The sequence below is a fragment of the Zonotrichia albicollis genome, chromosome 9, assembly GCF_047830755.1.
Source record: "Zonotrichia albicollis isolate bZonAlb1 chromosome 9, bZonAlb1.hap1, whole genome shotgun sequence".
Classification (NCBI taxonomy): domain Eukaryota; kingdom Metazoa; phylum Chordata; class Aves; order Passeriformes; family Passerellidae; genus Zonotrichia; species Zonotrichia albicollis.
The window spans coordinates 33,257,244-33,279,751 of NC_133827.1; the positions used below are offsets into that span (position 1 = coordinate 33,257,244).

The 22,508-nt window shown below is 47.8% G+C and overlaps 1 protein-coding gene across 3 annotated transcripts in view; it reads left to right on the forward strand.

Annotated features, from left to right (window-relative positions):
- The window catches only part of DIS3L2 (DIS3 like 3'-5' exoribonuclease 2), a 179,644-nt gene that overhangs the window by 132,951 nt on the left and 24,185 nt on the right, over nucleotides 1–22,508 (forward strand). For all 3 annotated transcript variants that reach the window (XM_074547292.1, XM_074547291.1, XM_074547293.1), the window contains exon 15: nucleotides 9,239–9,318. In XM_074547292.1, the coding sequence (XP_074403393.1) occupies nucleotides 9,239–9,318 (80 nt within the window). The remainder of the gene's footprint in view (nucleotides 1–9,238; nucleotides 9,319–22,508) is intronic.

Below are 22,508 nucleotides of genomic sequence, written 5' to 3' on the forward strand. Positions count from 1 at the left end.
TTTTAAAAATAGTTTTAAAATATGATGTATCTTCATTTTAAAGAAATGCAATACTGCTTGGAAACCACAGCTACTGAACATAAACCATGTTGAGCCCCTTACATATGTTTAGTCACAGTGTGGAACAGAGGGCTGTAACAGCCTGCTGTGCATTAGCACTGGAAGAGGATTCCCTGATCCTACCCCCTGCATTCTAACCCAGAGATCCACAGCACCATCACAGGCTCTGAAATTAATTTGGCCCTACAAAAATGCTATAGAATTTACACCTTTTCAGTGTGAACCTTGCCAGAGCCCTTTCTGAAGTGCCCGCATGCAAAATTGCTTCTCTGCTGAAGCACAGCCGTGTTGGAGCTGGAGGGCTGGGTAGCTGTGCCACTGCCAGGGGGTCTGGGCTTGCTGGGACGAGTCTCCTGGCCACTGTCCACTCCTGCTTCCTTCTTTTGCTGTGACAGAGGAGCCTGGAGCCTCTAGGAAAATGTGGGCAGTAGCAGGTTGCTGCCAGAAGAATTCAACCATGTCAGTCTCTTCCCAGCCTGGCAGTTGAGCTCACAGCAGCAGCTCGTGCTGTCCATGGGAATGGAGAGGGATGTCTGTGGAAAGCTTTGGGTCTCCTACTCATGCACTGAGCAACTGTGCTTAAACATACCACGGGATTTTGGTGAAGTCAAGGAAAGGAGATCATGGCACACAGTTGGCCTGTGCCCATGGAGGAGGGTGCCAGCACTGCCCTGCTGGGATGTGGAGTGGTGTTCTGTGGCATGCAGCCTTAGGAGAAAATGCTCTGCAGCTCTGTGTGTATGGCAGGAGATGTCTTCCCATCCCTTCCTGTTCCCATGCTGTAACACTGTCAGGGGGAAAAGGTTTGGCCAAGGACGTGGTACAGCTGCCTGCAAGGAAGTCCAGGTTGTCCCCAGAGACTGAGCAAAAATTGAGTCAGCAGCACTAGGTCTGGATTTCAGGACTGCCAGGTATTTCACAGCAGCACCCCAAGGGATGGGAGAGAATGGTGTGTCTGTCAAACTGAGATCAGTGTGGTGTAATCAGGGTATTCTGCTCTTCACAGTCCCAGTTAATGGGTTGCAGATATAACTGAACCTAGAAATACTGTTATGATTGTTCTTGTTACCTGGTAGAGCTCTTCCCATGTCAGCACAGGGGCTGCTCATATTTTAATGGATTTATCTCTTGTATGGAGGGTATTACAAGCTTTATCTGTCTTCCAGTGAGACTCTATGGAAATCCCTCCAGGCATGAGGCAGTACCTGGGTGCTGAATTAATCTGTGCTTCTGGATTCTCACAGCTCCATTAGTGGCTTAGCAGGGGAAGCAGTTTCCATTAACAAACCTAAGAAAATAGAATTTGCTTTGTTCGATCTGCCCTCGATTCCTGGTATCCTCCCAGTAGCAATGACAAAGACTGGGCACATTATGGGAAGGCACAAAGTAGTCATGGGGAAGACACAAAATAGGCTGATTTGTAAAACATGTATCAGCATCCTCCAGGGCTCCTGGGGTGAGGGAAAGTTGTGCTATAGTCAGGTGCAGTAAAAGACAACAAACCTTTCTTCCTCCTGCTACATACCCAGACACATCTGCACCCACAGTTCTTACCCTGCCTTCCCTGTGCCTTGAGCCATTTGAAGACAGCACAGTGTCACCTCCTCCTCCAGGTAACCACTGCTCTCTGCTCTGTTCCTGGCATGAGGCAGCTCTCAGAATAACAGAAAATGAAACAGCCAAGCAGTGAAACTTGGCATATGTCTTGTTAGTGTCACATTGTTTTAATGTGGCATTTCCTAGGGATGTTTTGCTTCTATTTTCAAATTGGTATATGTGTAGAAAATACTTTTAACTTCATTGACAGTTCCCTAGTGGTCTAGGGCATGCAGTGCAATGTCATAGTTTGTTAGCTTTTGAAGAAGGTATTTTTAATCCACAAATTCAAACCCTTCACAATTGTATAATCTGTATTTTAGTTTTGTGGTTTCCTAATCGTGCATGTAGAGAATGAGCTCATCCAGTTTATAAAATGAACGGAAGTATCCAGCTCTTCTTTCTAAATAAATCTGGATCAATTTCTTTGTGGATTGCATCTGAAACCTCCGATGCAGGCAAGTGTGAATGCTTAAAAATAAACTCATTTGCAGTTTATGTTTTTGCCAAGTGGTGAAAGTTGTCTTGTGCCCCGTGTTTCTAGAAATGCTCTTCAGCTTTGACTTGCAGCTGTGATATAAAAGCCAAAGGTGTGATGCCAGCTTGTCATTTTGGTGACAGCATCTGCCTGTCTTTGCAAAGGATGCAGCCACAGTTCTTCCTGCTTTTGCTGTGCTGCCTAGCCACCCATAGCAGAGGTTTTGGGGGCCACTAGCCATCAATAAGGCAGTCCTCCTATGTGCCAGGGAATATGTGCTGGTGACTTCACTTTTGTGACAGGGAGACCCCTCACTGCATCCCAGGGCTGATGTTGGCAGAGAAAGAGCTGTTGCAGCCTGTGGGATAATTTAGTAATAGCTTATTGTGGCTTTGGGTCCCAGGCTGGGAGCCTTTGGGTTTCCAGATTAATTTAAGAGGGAAGAGCTGTCTTCTGTCTTCCATCTGCCATGTCAGGAATTCACTGTGTTTTATGCAGCTGTGTAATGCAGACTGCAGCTAAGTAAATGATAGGATTTTAAAATAAAAGTAAGCAGTGGGATTCAGACCAGAGTAATAGCCCAAATGTGTTTCATCTCCTTCTCCTAGACTGTTTTGAGATTTGATTTGACGTTGTCCTTAGCCACATGCATGGACCTTGTAGCCTGTTAACAAAGGCACTTTGCTGGCTAATGTGCTGAGGAAATGGGGCAGCAGGGACAGCTTCAAGGATGTCTTAGAGAATTTAAACCTTCACCTGGAAATTGTGCTTGTAGGGATGGAGAGGAGCCTCACTGAGGAGGCAGTAGGTGTGATGTGCCAGCTTAGGACCAATTAATGACTTTGAACCAGTAACAGCAGCAGTCCCATAATCAGGTGCTGAGATTTGCTGTCTACAAAGCCAAAAGGAAAGGACTGCTCCAAGCCAGTGTGAGAGGTAACTCGCTGAGCTGGTAGCAAGTTTCCTTGTCTTTCCTCTTTTTTCCACTGTAGGACTTTTGGTTTGTCCTTTATTACCCCCATCCTGTCCTTACCACATGTTCTTCATCCACTACCCAGGGTCTTTCTCCAGCAATTTTGAGCTGCAGCACAAATAGAAAAGCTCATGGAAGAAGTGCTTTGGTCTCCAGAGCAGCTTCTTTAAGTGAAAACACAGCTGTGAGGTTTGCAGCCTGTGCTGCTGTAAGGGCTCATCCAGCCGGCACAGCCAGCACCGCTGCAGTGCTTCCAGCACGCAGGAATTGGGAAATCCATTGTGAACAAGATTGAGTTTGATGGCCTGCGTGGAGGCAGATGGATGTATTTTTAAGGGATGAGGTGCCAGAAAACTCTGTGATTACGTTACTGGAGCATGGCTCGTTTTTTGTGGTTTTAAAAGTGAGTGTCAGGACTTCAGGACTATTTCTTTTTCGGGTCAAAACCGAAGTTTGGGCGGGGCATAAAAACCTGCTTGATGACTAAGTTTATTCTTAAAAAGCTTTCTAGAGCTTGCTGGAGAGGGGAGCCTTATTCCAACCCAGAGTAGATACCAGTCTTTTTGGACTTCCATGCACATGGGGTTAAAAGTGGTTAAATGCCTGGGGTGAAAAAGAAGCCCTGCCTTTCAGGAAACTGTTTTCAGTGTGATCTTTAGATCAGTTCCCTGTTTTTTGTCTCAGAGGCTCATATTCTGCCTTGCCTCCTTGCCCTGGGTGAACTCTTTCTGCTTGAATTCCCCCTACATCAGTGGAATTACCTTGACCAGTTCCAACTGAGGCTGCCCTTACATCGCCCTGTGACTGGGACAGCTCAGGTCTGACCTGGTTCCCCAGCTGAACCGATAATACCTCTCTGACACAGTGCATGTGTAGAGAAAACTTTTCATCTCATGACAAAGGTTTGGTGCTCAGAGCCAAGGCTGGGAACAGAGGATCCAAGCCAAGCCATTTACTCAAGGGGGGCATGCAGAATTTGCCCAGTCAGGTCAATATAGAGACTGGCAGTGTTTCAGCAGCCAGGAGTGCTCCTCATGCTCTTTTCTTCTTGAGCTACCAGGCTTTGTCACATGACCGAGCCCCCAGCTGCTGCAGGTCTAAAGCATTCCTTAAAATGAGGATGGCTGCTGGCTGCACCAAAACCCAGGCAAATCTGGAGGTCTGTGATGATGTGAAGCACTGTTCACTCTCTCTAAAAATCTCTTCTTAGCCTTGGTGGAAGAAGCCACAAGATGTGAGGAGCTTCCCTGACACTCTCACCAAGGCCTGTCTGCCTGAGCAGGGCATGGGGTCCCCTCTGGGCTCAGGCAGCACAGAGTGCACTGAGGGGCAGCTGCTTCTCTGCTTCACTGGTGTCTCATATCTGTGCACTGGTTTAGTGTCTGCTCACCTCTGCTGAGGGTGGGATGGGCTCTTTGGGTGCAGATGAAGCACATCGGTGTCTGCAGATGGGGAAACAAGGAGCATCCTGCTGTCAGCCAGCTGCATCCTTGGCTTAAGGATGTAGGGATAGAGAGTGGGAGTATGTTACTCATCCAAAGAATGGAGTAATTGTACAAACAAGTGTTATGTGCTCACAAGTGTTATGTGAGCTCAGGAGATGCCTTTCCTTAAGGTGGCTTTCCTCAAGGAGGTGGCATTGCCTTCACCTTGAGTTTGCAGTACATGCCGTGCCACCAAACCACACCAAGGATTTGTGAGGCCTTCTGTGTGCTGTGAGTACATTCTCTTGCTCCATTGACCAGTCAAGGACAGTGTGCTCACACCTGCTTGGTGCCTTAAGAGAGATACTCCCATCCATGGAGTCAACAGCATCCTGCCCACCAAACAACCTGCCCCAGACCGTTTGAATTTCAGTGCTCTGCTGCTCTTCTGTTCGGGTGTATTGCAGTTGTGTCTGGTGACGAGTGAGCCTATCCATCACTGTATCCAAAGAGACTCAAATTACTCCTTTTGACAGCTCTTATTCACACATGTCCCTGTGCCTCTGATGTCTCAATTATTGATGGGGCTCTCCTGGTAGGCAGCACTCTGTTCTCAGCATGGCTGCCTTCCAGCTCCCCTTCCCACTGAGTTCATGCACACACCATGCTCAACGCTCCTTTATGTGCAGAGCCACTGGGGTGGAAAGGGATCTTTATTAGCATGTGAGCTCCAGGGCTGCACTACCAAAGGGGGCAGTGCAAGCCAAATCACACCACAGTTCAGCACTGGAAATTTGCTCTCCCCCTCCTCTCCCAGGGAAGCCCAGCAGAGTCTTGTAAAATGAAATTATTTCATATGTCTAATGGTGAAGATCCCTTGATCTGATGAACCTCCCTTGTAATGGGGGTCACCCTGCACTTGCATTTCTCTGAGATACTTCAGTCCCCCATTGCCCCTGCAGGTATAAAATGCAATGTTTTTGGGAGCAGTGCCTTTCCCTGTGCTTGTTTGCTGGCTTTAAAGCAAGCCCCTTCTGACAAGGAACAGTGACACACACAACAAGGAGCTTCAAAGCAGCAGTGTGGTGTTGGAGCAATGCTGTCAAATTGGTTAAGAGTTAAAGCTGTGCCAGAGGGGTAATTGCAAAAGGCTGCTGGATTTGTAGGGCTTTGTGTATGCAGGAGATTCTGGATGTCTCGTGACCTTGCTGCAGCAAAAGTCAGAAGAATAATGAAGTGGTCAGTCAGCTCTTGACATTTGTCCCAGCCTTGCCCTGCAGCCTTCTGTGATTCAGAAGTAACCAGAGGTTTTGTGTGAGTGAAGGCAAAAGGAAAGGGCATCTTCTGGAGAAGATAGGACCAGAGAGAAGCAGCGCTGTAGGGGTGCAGAGAGCTGGGAAAGGACACTTGAGTTCTGTTTTCAGAAGTCTATGGCAGCAGGCCACAGATTAGATTCATAGATTAGCATTAGCATGAGAGGAAAAATCTGTGCTGGCCTTCCAAAGCACTGATGTGCTGGGAGACATGAGTGCCTTTACAGTGCAGAAGTGACAGAGTCTGACCAGTGGAACTCTGCTGAGGCTCCAGTGGCAGAGAGGACCCAACTGCAAGATGTTCAGTGGGTGTGGACAGCCTTGTTAAGCTTAGCAGTAAGCTTATAGTTTCTGCATTGCCAGTGTGCTCTCTCAACAGCTAGTCCTTCCCTAGCTGCCTTACCTGTTGGCTTTCCACCCTGTCATGAGTTTTGCCTGAGAGCTTTGTGCTCTCTGCAGAGGCCAAATGCCACCAAAGGAGCAAAGGCAGCCAGACCATTGCTGGTGGCTGCACAGTCAGAGCTTGACTGTTCATTTGGGGTCTGTAAGGACTCCTGGTGACAAGCACAGGTCCCCTCTTCCCCCTTCTGGCTGACCATGACAGTGCATGAACAGGGCAGATCTGCAGAAGAGCATGGGCTGTGAATCAGTGACAGCTGCCTTGAGCTTTGGTTGCTGGGACAGACCTTTAGTTACACCCCTCTCTGTGTGACAGCCTGACCCTGACCTTTCTCTGAGTGTGGTCCTCTTGTCACTGTGGGTGATGGCAACGTCCTCTTGCCTGACAGCATTGACCCAGATGGTCAGGCCACATGTAGTCCCCACCATCCAGGCCTTGCTGGCACTGGTAGATGATGCAGAGATGGCTGAGCATGCCAAGCAGGGTGTGTTTTATTTGTCTGGAATATCATGAGCAGACAAAGAAGGATTAAAATAACAGAAAGTTGAAAACCCGTTATCTTTGGGAACTGTGATCTTTCCTTTTGGGGTAGGCAGGTTCCATGGGATCTCATCCCCCCAGATAGTGGAAAGGTCACCTTCCCATACCTGATTGCCCCAAGGCTTTCCTTAGCAGCCTGTCAAAACAAGGCTATTTTCCTTCCCAGCCTTTTTCCTTCCTTCATTTCTTCCCTCCCCTGGATTTGTGTCCTTGCACAGAGGTGGTTCCACCCTTGAGCTGTGCAGGGCACCCAGAGCCCAGGTGAGCTATAACCAGAGATTCTCAGTCAGTGTAACCCCAGAGCCCACTTAGCTGAGAGCTGCAAGAAAGAGGTTCAGGCACTCCTGAGTTTGTCCTGATCAAAATTATTGTTGAAAGTTGCCAAAGCCACAATTCTGCCAAATTTTGCACTCCTTTTGTGCTTCGTCTCCACTGATTCTCTGGTGCAGCACCTTTTCCACAGAGAAGAGAATCTGGTGGATTTGTGTCTGCAAGAATTGCTGTCCCTTTGGACTCAGAGATGCTTTCTAATATTCTAGGAGGAAAGTTTTGGAAAACCTAGCCCAGAAAAAATGGTTTTAAGCAGTTCCCAGTTCCTCCTTCAGTTCCCCACACCAGGGACTCTGCTTATGGAGCACATATGGCCAGCAAGGTGATTGCTTGTCTCCCTTGGGGAGGTTCCTATGTTTCTTGCTGACCTTCTGCTCCCATGTGGTAGCTGCCATGAGCCATCCTAGCATCTGGAGAGGCTGGATCCACAGCCAGGCTTCATGGGTCTTGGCCAGAAGCAGCATCCCCAGCCGGCCCTGCTGTCCTGCCATGAACATTGCTCTCCAGAGTGGCTCTGAGTGACCTTGCTTGGTGCAAGATCAGGGCTTGCAAGAGGGGGAGCTGTGGAGAGTGTTAAGAGCTTGCTGTCTTGACAGTGCTATAAATGTGATGTGTGTACCGTGGGCACTCATGTTCTGTGGTGTTGCATGAGCTTGTTTCAGAGTGCCTTACACTGGTAGGGCTGTGGATGTCAGGGCAGCTCAGCTGAATTTGGCCTCAGCCTAGTACTTGATTCTTTACTCAGTATTCAAGGTGGTGAATTTTTCAATGATTTCTTGGCATGCAGTTTTATTTGGGTCAGTGAGAGCACAGTGTGTGACTTTGCTACTCTTTAGGGAAGGGAAAATCAGTGCATCATCTAGTGATTCAGCACACAGGGTTTCTTTACAGCCTAGAGGAGAAAGATGTTTTAATTCTGTGTTCATTCCTGAATAAGCCATTAATTTGAACTAGCAATTTTCTTGGAGTCCAGAGGCGAGGAGTCTGTGATCAAATGCAGTGGCTCAACACTGCTCTCCTCCTTTCTTTGCTTAAAAAGGTCAGGCTCATCATAACAAACCTCCTTTGACTTTTAGCCCTTGTGGTGATCTTCCCAGACCATTTCAGGAGTCCTGCACAATCCAGCACCGGCAACAGCCCTTCTGATAGTAATCTCTGTGACCCCAAAAACATGTGTGAAGACTGGCAGGTACCTCCTCTAAAGGATGCTGCCCCTCTTACCCTCCCTGCTGGCTCCTGGTCAAGGTCTGCAGCTCTTTAGCTGAGCCCAGGGGTCATGGCTGTGAGAGCTGGTGGGAGATTGACCTGGGGGCCAGCAGCCTTCCCCAGGGTAATGAGGACCTGCTTGGATGTGCAGGGCTGTTGCAGAACTCAGTTCCATGCTGTTTTCTAGGCAGCTCAGTGTACAAAATCACTGAAGACATTTTCAGCAAAAAAGTCTCCCCACAGAACCATTCTGTTGCTTGTTGAAAGAGGATTAATTTTTCCCCCTTAATAAAACAAGCTGTGTTTGAAATCCAAAAACCCTTGTTGAATGCCTTCTTGGAGCTGCAACCAAAGCAGCTTCCAGGTCCCATTATAGCCTGCTGCCGGAGGCGGATCCAAACTGCAAACCCTTCTAACAGCTCTTTAATAACTCTGCACAGAAGGAAAAATCTGTCACCTTTCCCTCTGTGGTTTCTCCTCTGTTCTAATGCACTGGAGGAACGAGATGGAGCCGGGAAGGTTTTCAGAGAAAGGCTCGTGGGAACTGCAGCTGCCGCTGGAGAAAGTCGTTTGCGCAGTGTCTGAGGGGAACCGCAGCCGCGCTGCTGAGGGTGCTGTGTGTGGGTGGGTTTGGAGGGCTCAGCTGTTACAACCCGTGCATTTCAGAGGAACCACGAACACTTTATAGTAACAAAGGGTGGAAAAAGCAAGAGGTTTCTGCAATGCATGTGACTTTTCCCTGAGGTTTGGAACCCCACTGTATGTTCCAGGCCACGGTGTTTGCGTGTCAGCCTTGGTGAGTTAAGCTTTCTCCCACAAGCCTTGCTTGAAGTTGCTGTAATTATCAAGAGCCTAAAATGTTGCCTTTTTTTTTTTCTCTCTCTTTTCATTGTCCCACACCCCTTCTCCTGTGTGCAGATGAAGCTCTCGTTTGCCTTGGACCAGGAGAGTGGGATGCCTCAGGGCTGTTATATCTATCAGTACCGGGACAGCAACAGGTAAGTCCTGTGGAAGATTACACACAGCAAACACGGGAAGGTGCGGTGAAAGGAGACTGCCCTGCCTCCTGGCAAAGGGATCACAACTGCTTCAACTGCTTGTACCACTTAAAAGTAGATTAAAGAAGACCCCAGGCTTGATCTGAAACTGGAAACACTCCTGTAAAGGCCAGATTCTTTAAAATGCACGAGGCCCTGCAGCCCCTTGTTTTTTTTTTTTTCTCTAGCTTTTAAAAGCTGCTTTTATTTGTCTAAAAGGCCTGCTCTTGGGTACCTCGAGCTCTGACAGAGCTCACCCAGGCTTTGCCCAGGGGTGTTTGCAATTCACACTCTACACTGTTGGGGTAACTCTGGGAGCATGGCCTGGGGGAAAGCACCCAAAGGCTGCAGAGCACTTGAAAGCAGAGCCCTCACCTGTGCTTAGCTGGACTCACAGAGCATCCTATTCTCTCTGCTGAGGCTCATGCAGGGGTTCACTGAATGGCCTGTGAGGTACCATAGCCCTAGTGCAGCCACGTGCTCTGTTTTTGTAAGATACTATATGATATTCAAGCTTTGGATGTGTTTGGAGCACAGAGTCCTCTATTTCTAGGTATTCTGCCTATTTTTACTAGCTGCTGTAGTGAATTGGCACCCAAGATGTTTTTATTTCAAATCACATTCTCATTATCAAATTGACAGCAGCAGCAGAGTTCAGGATATTTCTGTGTTCGCCCTGAATACCAGCATGTCATAAATCCATGGCCTGTTACTCCACCCATGGAGTTCTGCTTCTTGCCAGTTATTCAAGTTAACCTAAAAAACGAGAGTATATGAAATTGTCAATGAACAGAACAGCCTGTAATTAGATCTTCTCAGAAAGGCCAACAAGAGCAGTCCCAGCAAGGAAGAGGGACATCTGCAAATGCACAGACCAGGGTCTTAGCTGAGAAATCTTAATATTTAAACAGGAAGGGAGGTCATTTGTGGCAGACTCCTTCCTGCCTGTGGGTGGGTGATTAGCACCCGTGGTACATGGTCCCATCCCAAGTATCCCAGGCCCAGAGCCTTGAATGAGCAGAGTTGGTGCCTCCAGCACCACCAAGCTCACAGGGCAACGTGTAGTTTAGCACCAAAGCATAAAATCACCAAGGGAGGAGCCTCTGTTTTAGAGGGTTTTAAAGGCAGTGGCACACAATGGACAGTGAGGAAAAGAAACCCCCCCAGACCTGCTAGGCTTTGTTGAGGATGTTTATAGACCAGTGTTTCTAATTGTGTGGTGTATATCTCAAAAATCAGCAGCTGTGGTTTTTCTGCCACAGACCCTCCTTCTCCTCAGGCTCCAGTGGGTGTTTTCTGCTATTGTTTGAGCAAACTCCAGGGACATGAGTAGAACTGTTTTGTTTAAGTGCTAAGGCCAGTAGCAATTCTTCTTGGAAACCTTGCTGTTAGCTGTGAGAGGCCCAGTGTGTGTGACAAAGTAGCTGTGTCACATTAACAGCTGTTGATTGAGAGATGTATGGCTGTGTCCTGTGATTCTGGCAGGCATGGGAGAATGCCTGGGCCATGCCAGCCAGCATCATGACTTGAAAAAATACATTGTAGGCAGGATGAGTGCAATTGCAAGTAAATCCAGACTTTGTGTGTGCCTGACAGATCCACACTGCAATTACACCTTCATGCAGTACTCTGTATTTCATAGCTTGCTTGACCAAGCTGGGGGGAGCAGGATCCCATTTCCCAGGGAGAGCCTTGCTAGGTTTGCACACACACTTAGCCCCCCCAAACCGTGTGTGCAGCCCAGTGCTTCTGGCAGTCCTGGGCTGGGGAGCTGAAGCGTGAAGGTCTGTGCTACAGCTGATGTGTTCTTGCAGGTAAAACACCCTTGAGCTGAACATGTGCTTGGTTCTGGAACCAAGCACAAGAACTTTAAATTTGAGTAGTGTTGGGAAGCACCAAACATGGCTCCTACTCAGCAAAGCAGAGACTGTTCTTCTCAATTACTGGTCCTGCCATAGGGTTAATCTGATGTCCATACAGTAACATGGCACTTGTCACGATGGTTCTTCATTATAGTAATTTTCCAGGGTAACTTGTAAAGCCTGTGTTCTCCCAAGTGCAGTCAGGCTTTAAAAGTACCCATCAGGACTCAGGGGGGAAGAGTTCCTCTGCCTGCTGAAGATGTAGTCAGAAGCTAAAGCAACATAACCTTGGTGTCTGCATTCTATTTTGGAACCATTTACAGCCCAGAGAAGAAATACTGGTGACACACTGCAAGCTTATGCATGGAAGTGTGCACCCTAGAGCCCAGTGCCCTCAGCAAAGCATCAGACCTGGGACCTGCTCCAGGGAAAAACTTATGGCAGGCATGCAGATGTGTGAAGCTCTTGAGCAGCAGCTTTAACAGGAGAAAGCTGAGGTGACTCTGAGGTGATTCTGGCAGAAACCCATTCTGACCTGGGGAGTGCACCCTGTGCCCCAGAGATCTGCACCAGCCAGGCTGTGTATGTCAAGGCTTGGTGTCACCCTGGTCACCTGATGGATTGTCCCCTCCCCTGCAAGTGGCAAATGCTGTTCCAGGCTGCAGCCAGATGGGGCCACCGGAGAACAGCAGATATTGGTCTCCCACTTGGAGAACAAAGGACTGCAGCATTGCTGAAAGTGTAATTACCAGAGCAATTAAAATTTCTATTGATTAGGCTAGAAGTGCAAGTACCATGCAGGCTCTTACAAGGGCAATCAATTGGAATTTGTTCCCTTTAAAATGATAAAACCCTTCCAAGGATATGTTCCTCCTCCAGTCAGCTGTGTGTTGCCTGCCTGTCTGCAGGAACATTCATGGGCACAGTGCCACCTTGGGTGCCAAGCACTTTGGGTGGACTGGCCTCAGTGGAACCTTGGAAGTCTTGGAAGCCTTGGATTGAGAGCAAAAGAGGTGCTGAGCCCCCAGCTGCTTGCCCTGCGCTTCCAACCCAGGCAATAATAGACAGGTATGCAGTGGCATTTGATAGTCCCAGAGGCAGCTTGGAGCTGTACGGAGGAACAGAGCTGTTACTGCCCTGCAGTCACAGGGGTGAGACCAGGGGACATCACTTCTCCTCTTCCTCCTGCTCAGACCTAGGCATTTTCATTCCCTGGGCATCCAGTCCTTTCCAGCTTGTCAGTCCTTCCTGGCCCCAGAGGAAGTGGCTTGACCTGAGAGAAGCAAGCAATGTGCTTTCTCATTTTTAAGTCATGTTGCTTAAATTCTCCCTAATGGAGATCAGTCAATGTGGTGGCCAGAGCCCTAGGTCCTGCGAGGGGAGCACTGTGCTGTGACACAGAGACACACAGTGACTGGTGCTGAGTGACACTTGGAACAGGAGCATACTGTCAACCCTCAGATGGCCCTGGAGCAGTGACATCAAGGAGGAGACAGCCCTGCCAGGTGTCCTGTCAGGTGTTGACACGGCACATATCAGGTGTTGACAGTGGGACTGGCTTGCTTTCACTGCCACTTGACACAGGCTGGATTTCTCTGATCCTACACAGGATCCAATTGCAAAACCCAGCCAGGCAGTAAAAGATCATCAAGTTCATTCACACCCACCATGGCTCATGAATCCTGTCTTACAACATGCCCTCACCAAGGCCCTGCTCCAGGAATGTGTTATGGGCTGTGCTGAGGAAGCTCCAGCTGCCCACTCTGAAGCCAGCCTGCCCGGCGTGCCTGGTCCTGCTCCTGTGGGCTGCAGGCAGCAGGAAGGATGAGTTCCTAAAGGTTACAGCTCAGCATGAAAGACTTCTTCCAGCCTGTGTGCAGGAAGAGCCAAAGCAAATTCAAGATCCCCCTGGAAGAAATTAATTGCGAGAAGTTCAGTGTTCTTTTGGCTGTATCCAAGAAACAGAAAATGCAATCTGTTCTCTGCACTCACCATCACTATCCAGATGCTTCTCTGGAGACCTTCTAGGCTCTGCCCATCTACCTACAGCAAGTCTGATCCTTCCCTCCCAACACTGATTACTGCCACCTTTCTCAGATGATGCAGTGCTCAGGGTCTCTGCCATCCCAGACCCACCAGGGAGGTGTAAATCCCTGTCAAGTATGACACTTCCTTGTCCCCAGCTGGTACTTCTCTAATATGATTTTCCTGCTCCCTCAGGGTTGAGGTTTGGGTCTGTTTTTGAGGTCCCTTCCCCACATCCCAGATTCCACCTTTGCCAATAGACCAGCTTGCAGCTCACCAATGAATTTCATTTTCATTCTGTACCGCAGCTGCAGTTTGTGTCAGGATTATGAATTTGCAGTGGGGGCTTTCACATTCTCTTCAGAGTAATTTCAAAACCCAGAGGAGCAGCATCTTGCATGGAAGCACTTAGAGACCTCATACAAAAGCAGCATTGGAGTATTGATCACTTCTTCTCTCTAGGGACCCAGAGTGCTGCAGATTGAGCTGCTGTGCAGTGTAGCCACTTGCGGGCAGCACCACACAACTCTTCAGAATGAGAAATGAAAAACAGCTCCAGTTGAAAGGAAAAGTGGTGCCCCCTTTTATATAGAGATCAGTGTTGTCTGGTACATTGGATTATCACTTGAAACACCAGGACTTCAAATGCCAGGGTGCATGCACTCCTGATGCTGACAGACTCATGATACATAATGCTGTTTGGGTTACCAACTGAGTTGCTCTGTGCAATCTTTTCATAAGGTGAATGTAATATCTGCAGTGATGTACCCAATGTGACATCAAGAGAGCCAACCTATAATTATGCTGGAATCGTTTGAATGGGTTATTTGTCACTAGCACTTTAGTTCACTCCATTTATTGCTCCTATTCAGGACTGAAGCAGTTTTGGTGTAAACAGAGTTTGGGTCGAGGTTTGGGAGGGTTTGTTTTTACTGAAAAAGCAAAGCAGAATTGTTTGGAGTTTATTCTTTTTTGCTAGAAGAGATATTGACTGGCAGTGCTAGGAAGAAAATGTGTACAGCAGCTGACACAGCCGCTGATTTGTTTTCAGGGATACTTCCCAGGTGTACAGCTCATGTGTTGGACTTTAGCATGGACCTGGTTGTTCTGCAGTGAGCTGGCAGGCTTACCGTGTTTTTGTTCCTTTTGAGAAATTGGGGCTTGCAGAGTGAGTTGTTTGCACAAGGAGCTGCTGCACAGCTCACACAGTCCCTGGGTGTCTGACCTGCCTTATTACATGGTTGTTTCATGGTGCACATCCCAGTGAATGAGCACTGCTTCTGTTGGTGTAAAGGAACTCCCCTGGTGGCATCTGATTTCCCAATTAGTGATCATGCTCTGCCCCACTCCAGCTTGCAGGGCTAGAGAAGTCTCTGAAAGTGGCATCTTCTCCTGTTTGTCTTGTGAGGTGGACTAGAATTTCATGGGGAGAATCCATGTGCATGTCCCTTGACGTCACAGGTTTGGACAGATGCTTTCTTGCAGCAGTTATTCACCTGAAACTTGTGAAATGCTTTGTTTAGATCTCAGAACAAAACAAAATCATTGCAATTGCCAGGAAAAAAAAAAAAAGGATAGGATAGCACATTGGAATTTTTCTTTTGATACCATGTGTTGTTTTCTGTTTCTCTGTTGACACTAAACTTTACACAAGTACTCCCTTCACCTGCCAGAGGGTGAGCGTTGGAGTTTGCCAGCAAGGCTGTTCCTGTACATGGAGATAAACCAGTCCTCCTGGTTTTGGCATTGGTTCAATGAAGGGTAAATTGTCCAGGAGAATAAGTCTGGAGGTTGACCTTTAAAACTTTGAAAGATATGGAATCCTTCCTGCCTAAGGCATGAGCTGGGTTTTCTGTCTTGCACCTCCACAGGCTGTTGGGACATAAGCTGCAAAGCAGCCTTTGTCACTTGAGACTGTGAGGAGCAGAGAGTTGTTCTTTCCTTCCAGAGGGGCCCTGTGGCCATTCCTAGATGGGGTAAAAGGACTATTATTGCAAAAGGCTCTGCCCAGGTACTACATAGCTGCTTTTCTTGACACAGACCTGTCTCCTCCTGCCACCCTGCTGCTTAATAATAGTTTTCCAGTCCATCAGAGCTGTAGAAATAGTAACTGCCAAATCCTTGGAGTGTCAGTCAATGAGGAGGATGCAAATGGAAAAGGTGATTAAGGAAACCTGCCTTCTTCTTGAGCAGGCAGATGGGATTTGAACATAAACTTAACCCTTACAAACAAATGTTTGAAGCTTTCTTTGGGGATTTACACAGTATCCCACAGTGACCAGTAGCCCTCTTTAAATCCTCATCAGGGTTCCAGAGCAGTCAGTGTATGCTCCCACCCACAAGAGGCAGGAAGGACTGGGCTCTTAAATCCCAGTGAGTGTGGGACCTCTCTTCTCTCCCTGGACTGAATTAAAGGAGTTTGTTATCTTACCTGTTTCAGTGTTTGCTTGGGAAGGAGCTGTAAAACCTGCTTGTGTCGGTGTTAGGTGTCTGGGTATTTGGTGGCAGTCAGGTAGGTGAGACCATCAGCTGCAGTTGTCATTGAGTTAGAGGTGCTGTCTCCATGTGTCATCCCAGAGCTCTGTTTACACATCCGTTTGTTTAACAATATGTTTTACAGCCCTCAGCAGCATTTCGGCACCATTTCCCTGGCCTGTACGTGTCTGACTAATGCTCAAGGCAGTGAGCTATATCTGGGCTTGAATTGCCAGCCTGTGCATATGGGTTTCTTAGCAGCCCTGAATTAGATGAGTCTGTGATTAGCCGTTATGAACATGGGAGAGGACAGATGTGACGTGAGAAAGAATGAATAATCATCCCTCCACAAGAGGCACCTCTCAATTTCATCATGAACCCAAGCTGCAGAATTGATTTTGTGTCAAGGAAGGCACTCTCCTGAGCTGGGATCTGGCTAGAAAAACCACCAGACCCCCTAGCTATCCCTCTCCCAGTAGGATTCCTAGGCATGTCCTTTTCTAAATGATTAGGGAAACGGAGTCATTGTTTTGGCCTGGTCTCTGTGTCACTGAATGTATAGGCAGAGTGCAGAGTGACTTCTCTGCCAGTAGCAGGTTTGGTGGCCACCCTGGGATGTTACAAGCTGGGACAGAGGGTAAGAGGATGTGCTGCCTTCTTTTGCCTTGTCAGGAGGTGCTTTGGTACAAAGGATGGAGAGTTCCTTGCAAGGACAGACAGTGGGGTAAGACCAAAGGTGATGAAGGGAATCCTGAGTACTTGGAGATGGCTGTAATGAGGGATGCTCTGCTTGGGGATAAACCTGCCATTCCTGCTCAGCATCCTGCTGGTGGATCTGTGCTGTCTGCCCAGAGGGAGCCAGGGTTTTGGTTTCCCACAGGCAGGACCTCTCTGGTCTGTGCAGCACCGAGTGCCTTGGTTCCCCAGGGCATGGACACTGAGCTGGAGTAACCCAGTGGATTGTCAGCCAGCTGGGACTGCTCTCTCATAAAGAGCTACTGGCTGAAAGCTGAAGGATTCAGATTAGAAATAAAGCACACATTTGAAAGGCAAGAGAGATTAACTGGGAAATTGGGCCAAGAGAAGAACAGTGAATTCTCTTTCAAGGACAAATGCTTCTGGAATGTGTTTTAGACCCTGCAAGTCTTTTTTAATGGAATAGTAGCTACCTAAAGGCCTCCAGGCACACAGCATCAGCTGGTGAAATAATCCTTCCAGTCTTAAATCCCTGACACATTGCTCTGTGTTAGTGTAAAAGACCAATTTTGCACTGACACTACTCCTCTCTCCATATACTCTGCTGAGTTGGGCATTCCATGGACCTTATTGAAATTATGTCTTCACAAATTAGAGGGTGAGAGTGGAACTATCTCTTCTTACCCTCTCCTGAGCAGCTAAGGTCCCAGTTCTATTTTTCCAGCTACTGCTGAGCGTTGTTCTTGGTCCTGCTGCTTTTTCAATGTTTTTTTTTTCCACGGTTCAGAGCAGCTACATCAGTCTGGCAATGGATTCTACTCTCTCCACACCTCCCTACTTCCTCTCCATTGAAAAAAGGAACTCCAAGTCACATGCATGTTTTGTGTGTTCAGCCCCTCACTCAAGGTCACCCTGAGTGGGATTCCTCTCACAGCTTAGCACTTTCACCTCTTTCAACTGGCCATTCATTACTCAGTCTGGAGCCTAATGGATTTGTAACCTGACTTTGCCTGTCTCAGATGTTCCCAGCAATGTAAGAGGATTTGGGCACAACTTTCTTTCAAGTTAATGGAAAGATCTTGCTTGAAAAGAACCTGCTTGAGGATTTGAGTGTACTTTGCATTAATGTTTCCATTAATTTTAATGGAAGTTGGTTTGAAATACCTCAGAACAGCTTTGAACATCTTAAATTTTGTGTCCTTCACCTGTCTCATCTGAAATGCAGCACTCTTAAATGAGCAGCCTCATTACTGGCCAAGATGTGCTGCAAGCTTTTTCTGCCTCTGGGAATGTCCAGTTCTCTGTTGATCCCACGGGACCCCTCACCAGCTCACATGGGGTGGGAGCTCCATGGTCAGCTCCCAACTCAGAGGCTGTTGCTTGCATGGTCTCTGGCAAATCACGTTGTCTGTTTCTGCACCACCACCCTCCACAGAGCAAAAAAGAGCAAGAATCCTGCACAAATCCTGCAAGAATCCTCGGGGGCTTTTTTATTAGCATTTATAAAGCACGTTGCCATCATCAAAAAGAAGGGAATAGAAAAAAAGTGAACTTTTATCATTGCCACTCAACTCTCAGTTTCTGCAGAGCTCTGCTGCTGTGGGCACGATTACCTGCACATGGTGTTTGGCTGGTACAGGCAGGTGCAGAGCCCAGCCTGGGTTTTAGCCTGGCTCAGGTCTTGTCTGGCTTTCCTGCTTCTGCTTGGCCACACTACTCTGGGCACTGGCCTGGTGAGCTGAGCAGTGCAGGATCCCTCACTTCCCCTCCTACTTTCCTTGCTCTCTGCCCTTCAGCTCCTCCAGTAACTTTGACACTTGAGCACAGCAGTGATGAACTATTCCTGTACATTTCTGGCTGATCAGATCACTGCTCACTCCTGCCTTGTTCAGCACAGCTCTTGCCTGCCTCTGGGCTGCTCACAGATATTTCTTTCTGTCTCCACTGAGCTGAGCAGAGACCGACATCTCAACTGCTCATCAACCATCCCTGTGGTGAAAACCAGCCCTAGCACAGCTCTTGTACATGTTGCATCTCTGGCATAATCTCATTTTACTGAGACAGTCCAGGTTAAACAGTCTGATGTAGTAAAAGAGTTGATGCAAACCCTGCTCATCTCAACATAATCAGTTTAGTGATCAGCTACACGTGCAGTTGTCCTGACTTTCAAGGAAGACCACACTGACTTAGCCCCTCTGGAAGTACTCCTGGGAGGGACTTTGTGGTAAAATAGGACCTAAAGTGAGGTGAGGATAAGTCCTCCTTAAGGAGTGGTTCATGCTTTATTTAAGGTCAGTGCTCATTTGCAGTCTTGCTGACAGACAGGCACTGCCTGGTGACATGTGGCTGGGCACAAGGGTCCAGGTAACAGGAGTGGACAGGGTCCCCATGCACAAAGAAGTCTGGTGTGACTTGTTTGCAGCATAAAGCAGGAGAAGCTGGGAGCAGGCTGCCTGTGCTCACACGCTCACTCACAGCCAGGCCAGCCCCAGGTCAGTAACAGCCTCCAACAATTAGTGAGACAGATTGAATCTAGATTGATCTTTCTGCTTTCACAGAGTGAGCCTATTCCAGCGAGAAATTCTTCTTTCCCTGTGTTTTAAAAGGAAGGAGACCTTGTCAGATTTGTAGATAAATGGGAAGAACAGGGCAAGGTAGAAATAAATGTTGTGCTAATGCCTAGGAAGAATCATTAGGACAGAAAGACATCATCGATGTGGCCAGGCTGGGGCTGATCCACGTTGCTGTGTTGAAATTCTGCCTCTGGTAAAGGTACTGCAAAAGGCAGGATTCAAAAGGACTATGCTATTTATTGCACATTTGCAGCATTTTGCAGAGAGTCAGAATATGGTTCAGAGCAAGAGTTTTTGGCACCAGTAACAGCCTGGACCAGAACAGTGATGTTTGCTGCAGGAATTCAGAGGAATTGCCTCTTGGTGCTGTTCTTTGACAAATACGCTCAGGTCACTCAGATATTTACAGTCACTGAGAGAAAACTGAGGTTGTGGGAAAGCAGAGGAGAAAGGACATGTTGCTTCAGTGAATGTACAGGAGCAGGAATATGGTGCTGAGCTCAGCTGAAGTTTGTGTGGGTCTCTTTGGGGATGAGGTTTTGTGAGGGCAAATGGGAAGTACAGAGCAGGGGATCAGTCCCTGGTCAAAGCCAGTGGAGGAAGATCCAACATCTGTTTAATGTTTGTGTCACACCAGCTATTCATCCAAACTGTGATGACACTAACAGGGACATTTAACTGAACTGATTCTGGTCCTCTTGCTGCACTGTAATCAAAAAGGACAGCAAAGAAACTGGAAAATCGGGCAGGGCATTTTCAAGGAGCGTGGCTAACCCTGAAGGGTGCAGTGCTCTGATCACAGCTTGGCTGCACAAGCTGCTCTGCCCACGCAGCCAAGACAGGACCTTTGCTGCAAAGGGAACTCTCTGTTGCACACAGTATGCTCAGTTTTTAAGGACACCATAAAAAGCAGTCAGAGAAGTATGACAGAGCACACCACAGCCAAACCAGCTTGGCTTTGCATCACTGCAGAGAGCAGCAGGCAGGCCTGGAGAAAACAGCTTGCAAGCTGACTGACCGGAGAGCTGAGCGAGACAAAGGATGTTTGTCCTGAGATCTGTCATGGGTGTAGCCATTTCCAAGCTCCCAAAAGTGCAAAGGGATGCTCTCCTAGCTGGCAGAGCAGTGAGGCTTTGTGCATGTTTATCCAGGCTTTTGCCTGCATGGTGCCAGTGCAAGAGCCGAGAGCTGCTGCTTGTCGTTGACAGCTCAGCTATTGTTGCAAAGTATGATTTAATAGCAAGACTTGATTACAACATGCAAATTTAGCTGCTGGGGGGATTATCTCATAGGTTTGTGGAGATTAGCTGTTAAATTGGCCAGTGCAAAAACATTATTAAGCGGAGAACATAATTACTCATCTTGTGCTTCTGTAGTGTATAGAAGAGACAGATTTGTTAAAAGCCAGCAAGTCCTATATGGAGAAAAGGCTTGTGTAAATGCCACATCATGTACTGCTGTATGTTGCAGCATATTTTATTAGAGAAGCAACACTTAATAACAGCATTTGGGAACTTGTGGAAGAAATCCATTATATTATTCTGCATCATAAAAGCAACCCTAATGCCTAGTGCATGAAGGCTATGCAGATATTGAAACATCTCCTTTTGGTGGTAGTTGATTGCTTTTATGGAGATTGCATCATATGGATATAAACAAATCCAGCATTTGATATGAAATCTGGGAGCCAGGTTTCAGCCTCATGCATCTGTCTTCTATCTGTGCACGTTCCCTCTGAAATGCATCAAGGTTCCCATTAACACCTTAAACGTAGAAAGTGGAGTCAAAACAAGACTGTCAGCACATACAAAATGAACAACTGGGTGTGTGCTTGCTCTAATGTAATTCCCTTTCAGTCCTAGAGCAGTCTGTGAGGTTTGTAGAGTAAAAAGCTCATCTGTGTGTGAGGATGCAGGGAGGAGGGTTGAAGTGTGGGGAGCTCCTTGGTGCTGCAGACCTGATTTGGGAGCAGGCTGTGGTTTGGGGATTTCCTCTTTCCATGTGGCTCTCAGTAGCCCAGGCTGGGCTTGCAGGGGGTGATGCACTGGCAGCTAGAGGGCTGAATTCAGATGCCAAAGTGCATTTGCTTAGTCAAAGTCCTACACAGTTTCAGGAAAATGTTTTAACAGAGGAGTCAGGACGACTGAATTAGGGGAACAGCTTGTTCCTAATGGAGTGTAGTTCCTGTAGTCCTAAGTGCTGGCATGGGAATGGGATGATGTTGTCAGGGCTGTCATTGCTGCTGTGCTGCAGTGGCTGCTGCTCACCCCTGATTCACTTCACTGGACATTTCCTCTCCAGCATCCCAAATGCTCTGCTGAGGCTTCACTTCTGTTAGCAGAAGGAAGTATCCTCCCAAGCCTAAGTGGGCAAGATAAAGATTTCAAGGGGTTTTGATGAGAAGCTCCTTGCCATTCTTTTGTTGCAGCTCAAGAGCTTTTGTGCACCAGTAATTGCTCCCCAGGCTGGATCCTGTGTGACTCAGAGCTGAACGTGGAGCTGCTGTGTGAGCTGTCCCAGTCACTCTAAATTTGAATTCATAGGCAGTCCTCCTTCCTCCTTTTGCATGTGTCCATGCAGATGTAGGCTTGCCCCTCACCTGCTCCAGACTGGTAGATTTGCCACAGCTGGAGGGATCAGCTGTTCAGGTGGTGCAGGCAGGGAAACAGTGCTTGTGGCTGGGCTCATTTTCCACTCAAAGCCATGAAGCACCTGAATCCTTCATGCTCACCAGCATCTGCTGGGGCGACTGTGGGGTCCCTGGGAAGCAGGTCTGGCTGCATCCAGCAGCAGCAGCAGCATCTCCCTGCTTTCATTACTCAGTGCCAAAATACCTGTGAGTGTCAGAGGGGGCAGTTCTGGAAAGGTCTGGTGTCAGCTGGGGAATGGAGAATGGCACATTTTGTCATCAGTGAGCATGAGGGGATGGTACCTGCAGCTGGGAGTGGGTAGAAACAGGGACTGGGTATCAGCAGGGGAGACCAGCTGAGGATGGATCAGCCCTGTTGGCAGAGGAGCAGGAAGGGACAGGGGGCAGCATGGGCTGAAATGCTGAGCTAGGGCATCTTAGTCCCTGCACAGGCACATCTCAGTTACAGCTATTTTTAAATAATGCTCATTGATGGTTTATAATGAATCCAAAAAGTGGGAGAAACCACGTAGCAATATTTCATAAGAGTTTTGCCCCAGTTGCATGAGGACTGTGTGTTTGAGCTGCCTGCATCTCCCTAAACACCACGCCTGCACTTTGAGGCTGTGTATCCAGTAATCAGTACTGATAAATGCCATAAACTTCACATGGTGGTTGAGTTACAACAGGAGTCTCTGGTTGCCAGGGAGGAGACAGAAGTAATCTACTCCTCTGTTAATCTCCTTTTTTTCTGTGTGTGCAGCTTGGGTGTGCAAGAGATCCATCTGTTAAATGGCTGTTAACCTGTTCTCAGAGTCTGGAGTGCAAGAAGTTGTTTGTGTGATCCTCTTCTGTGACAGAACTGGTGCTGCCTACAGGAGATGCCCTTGT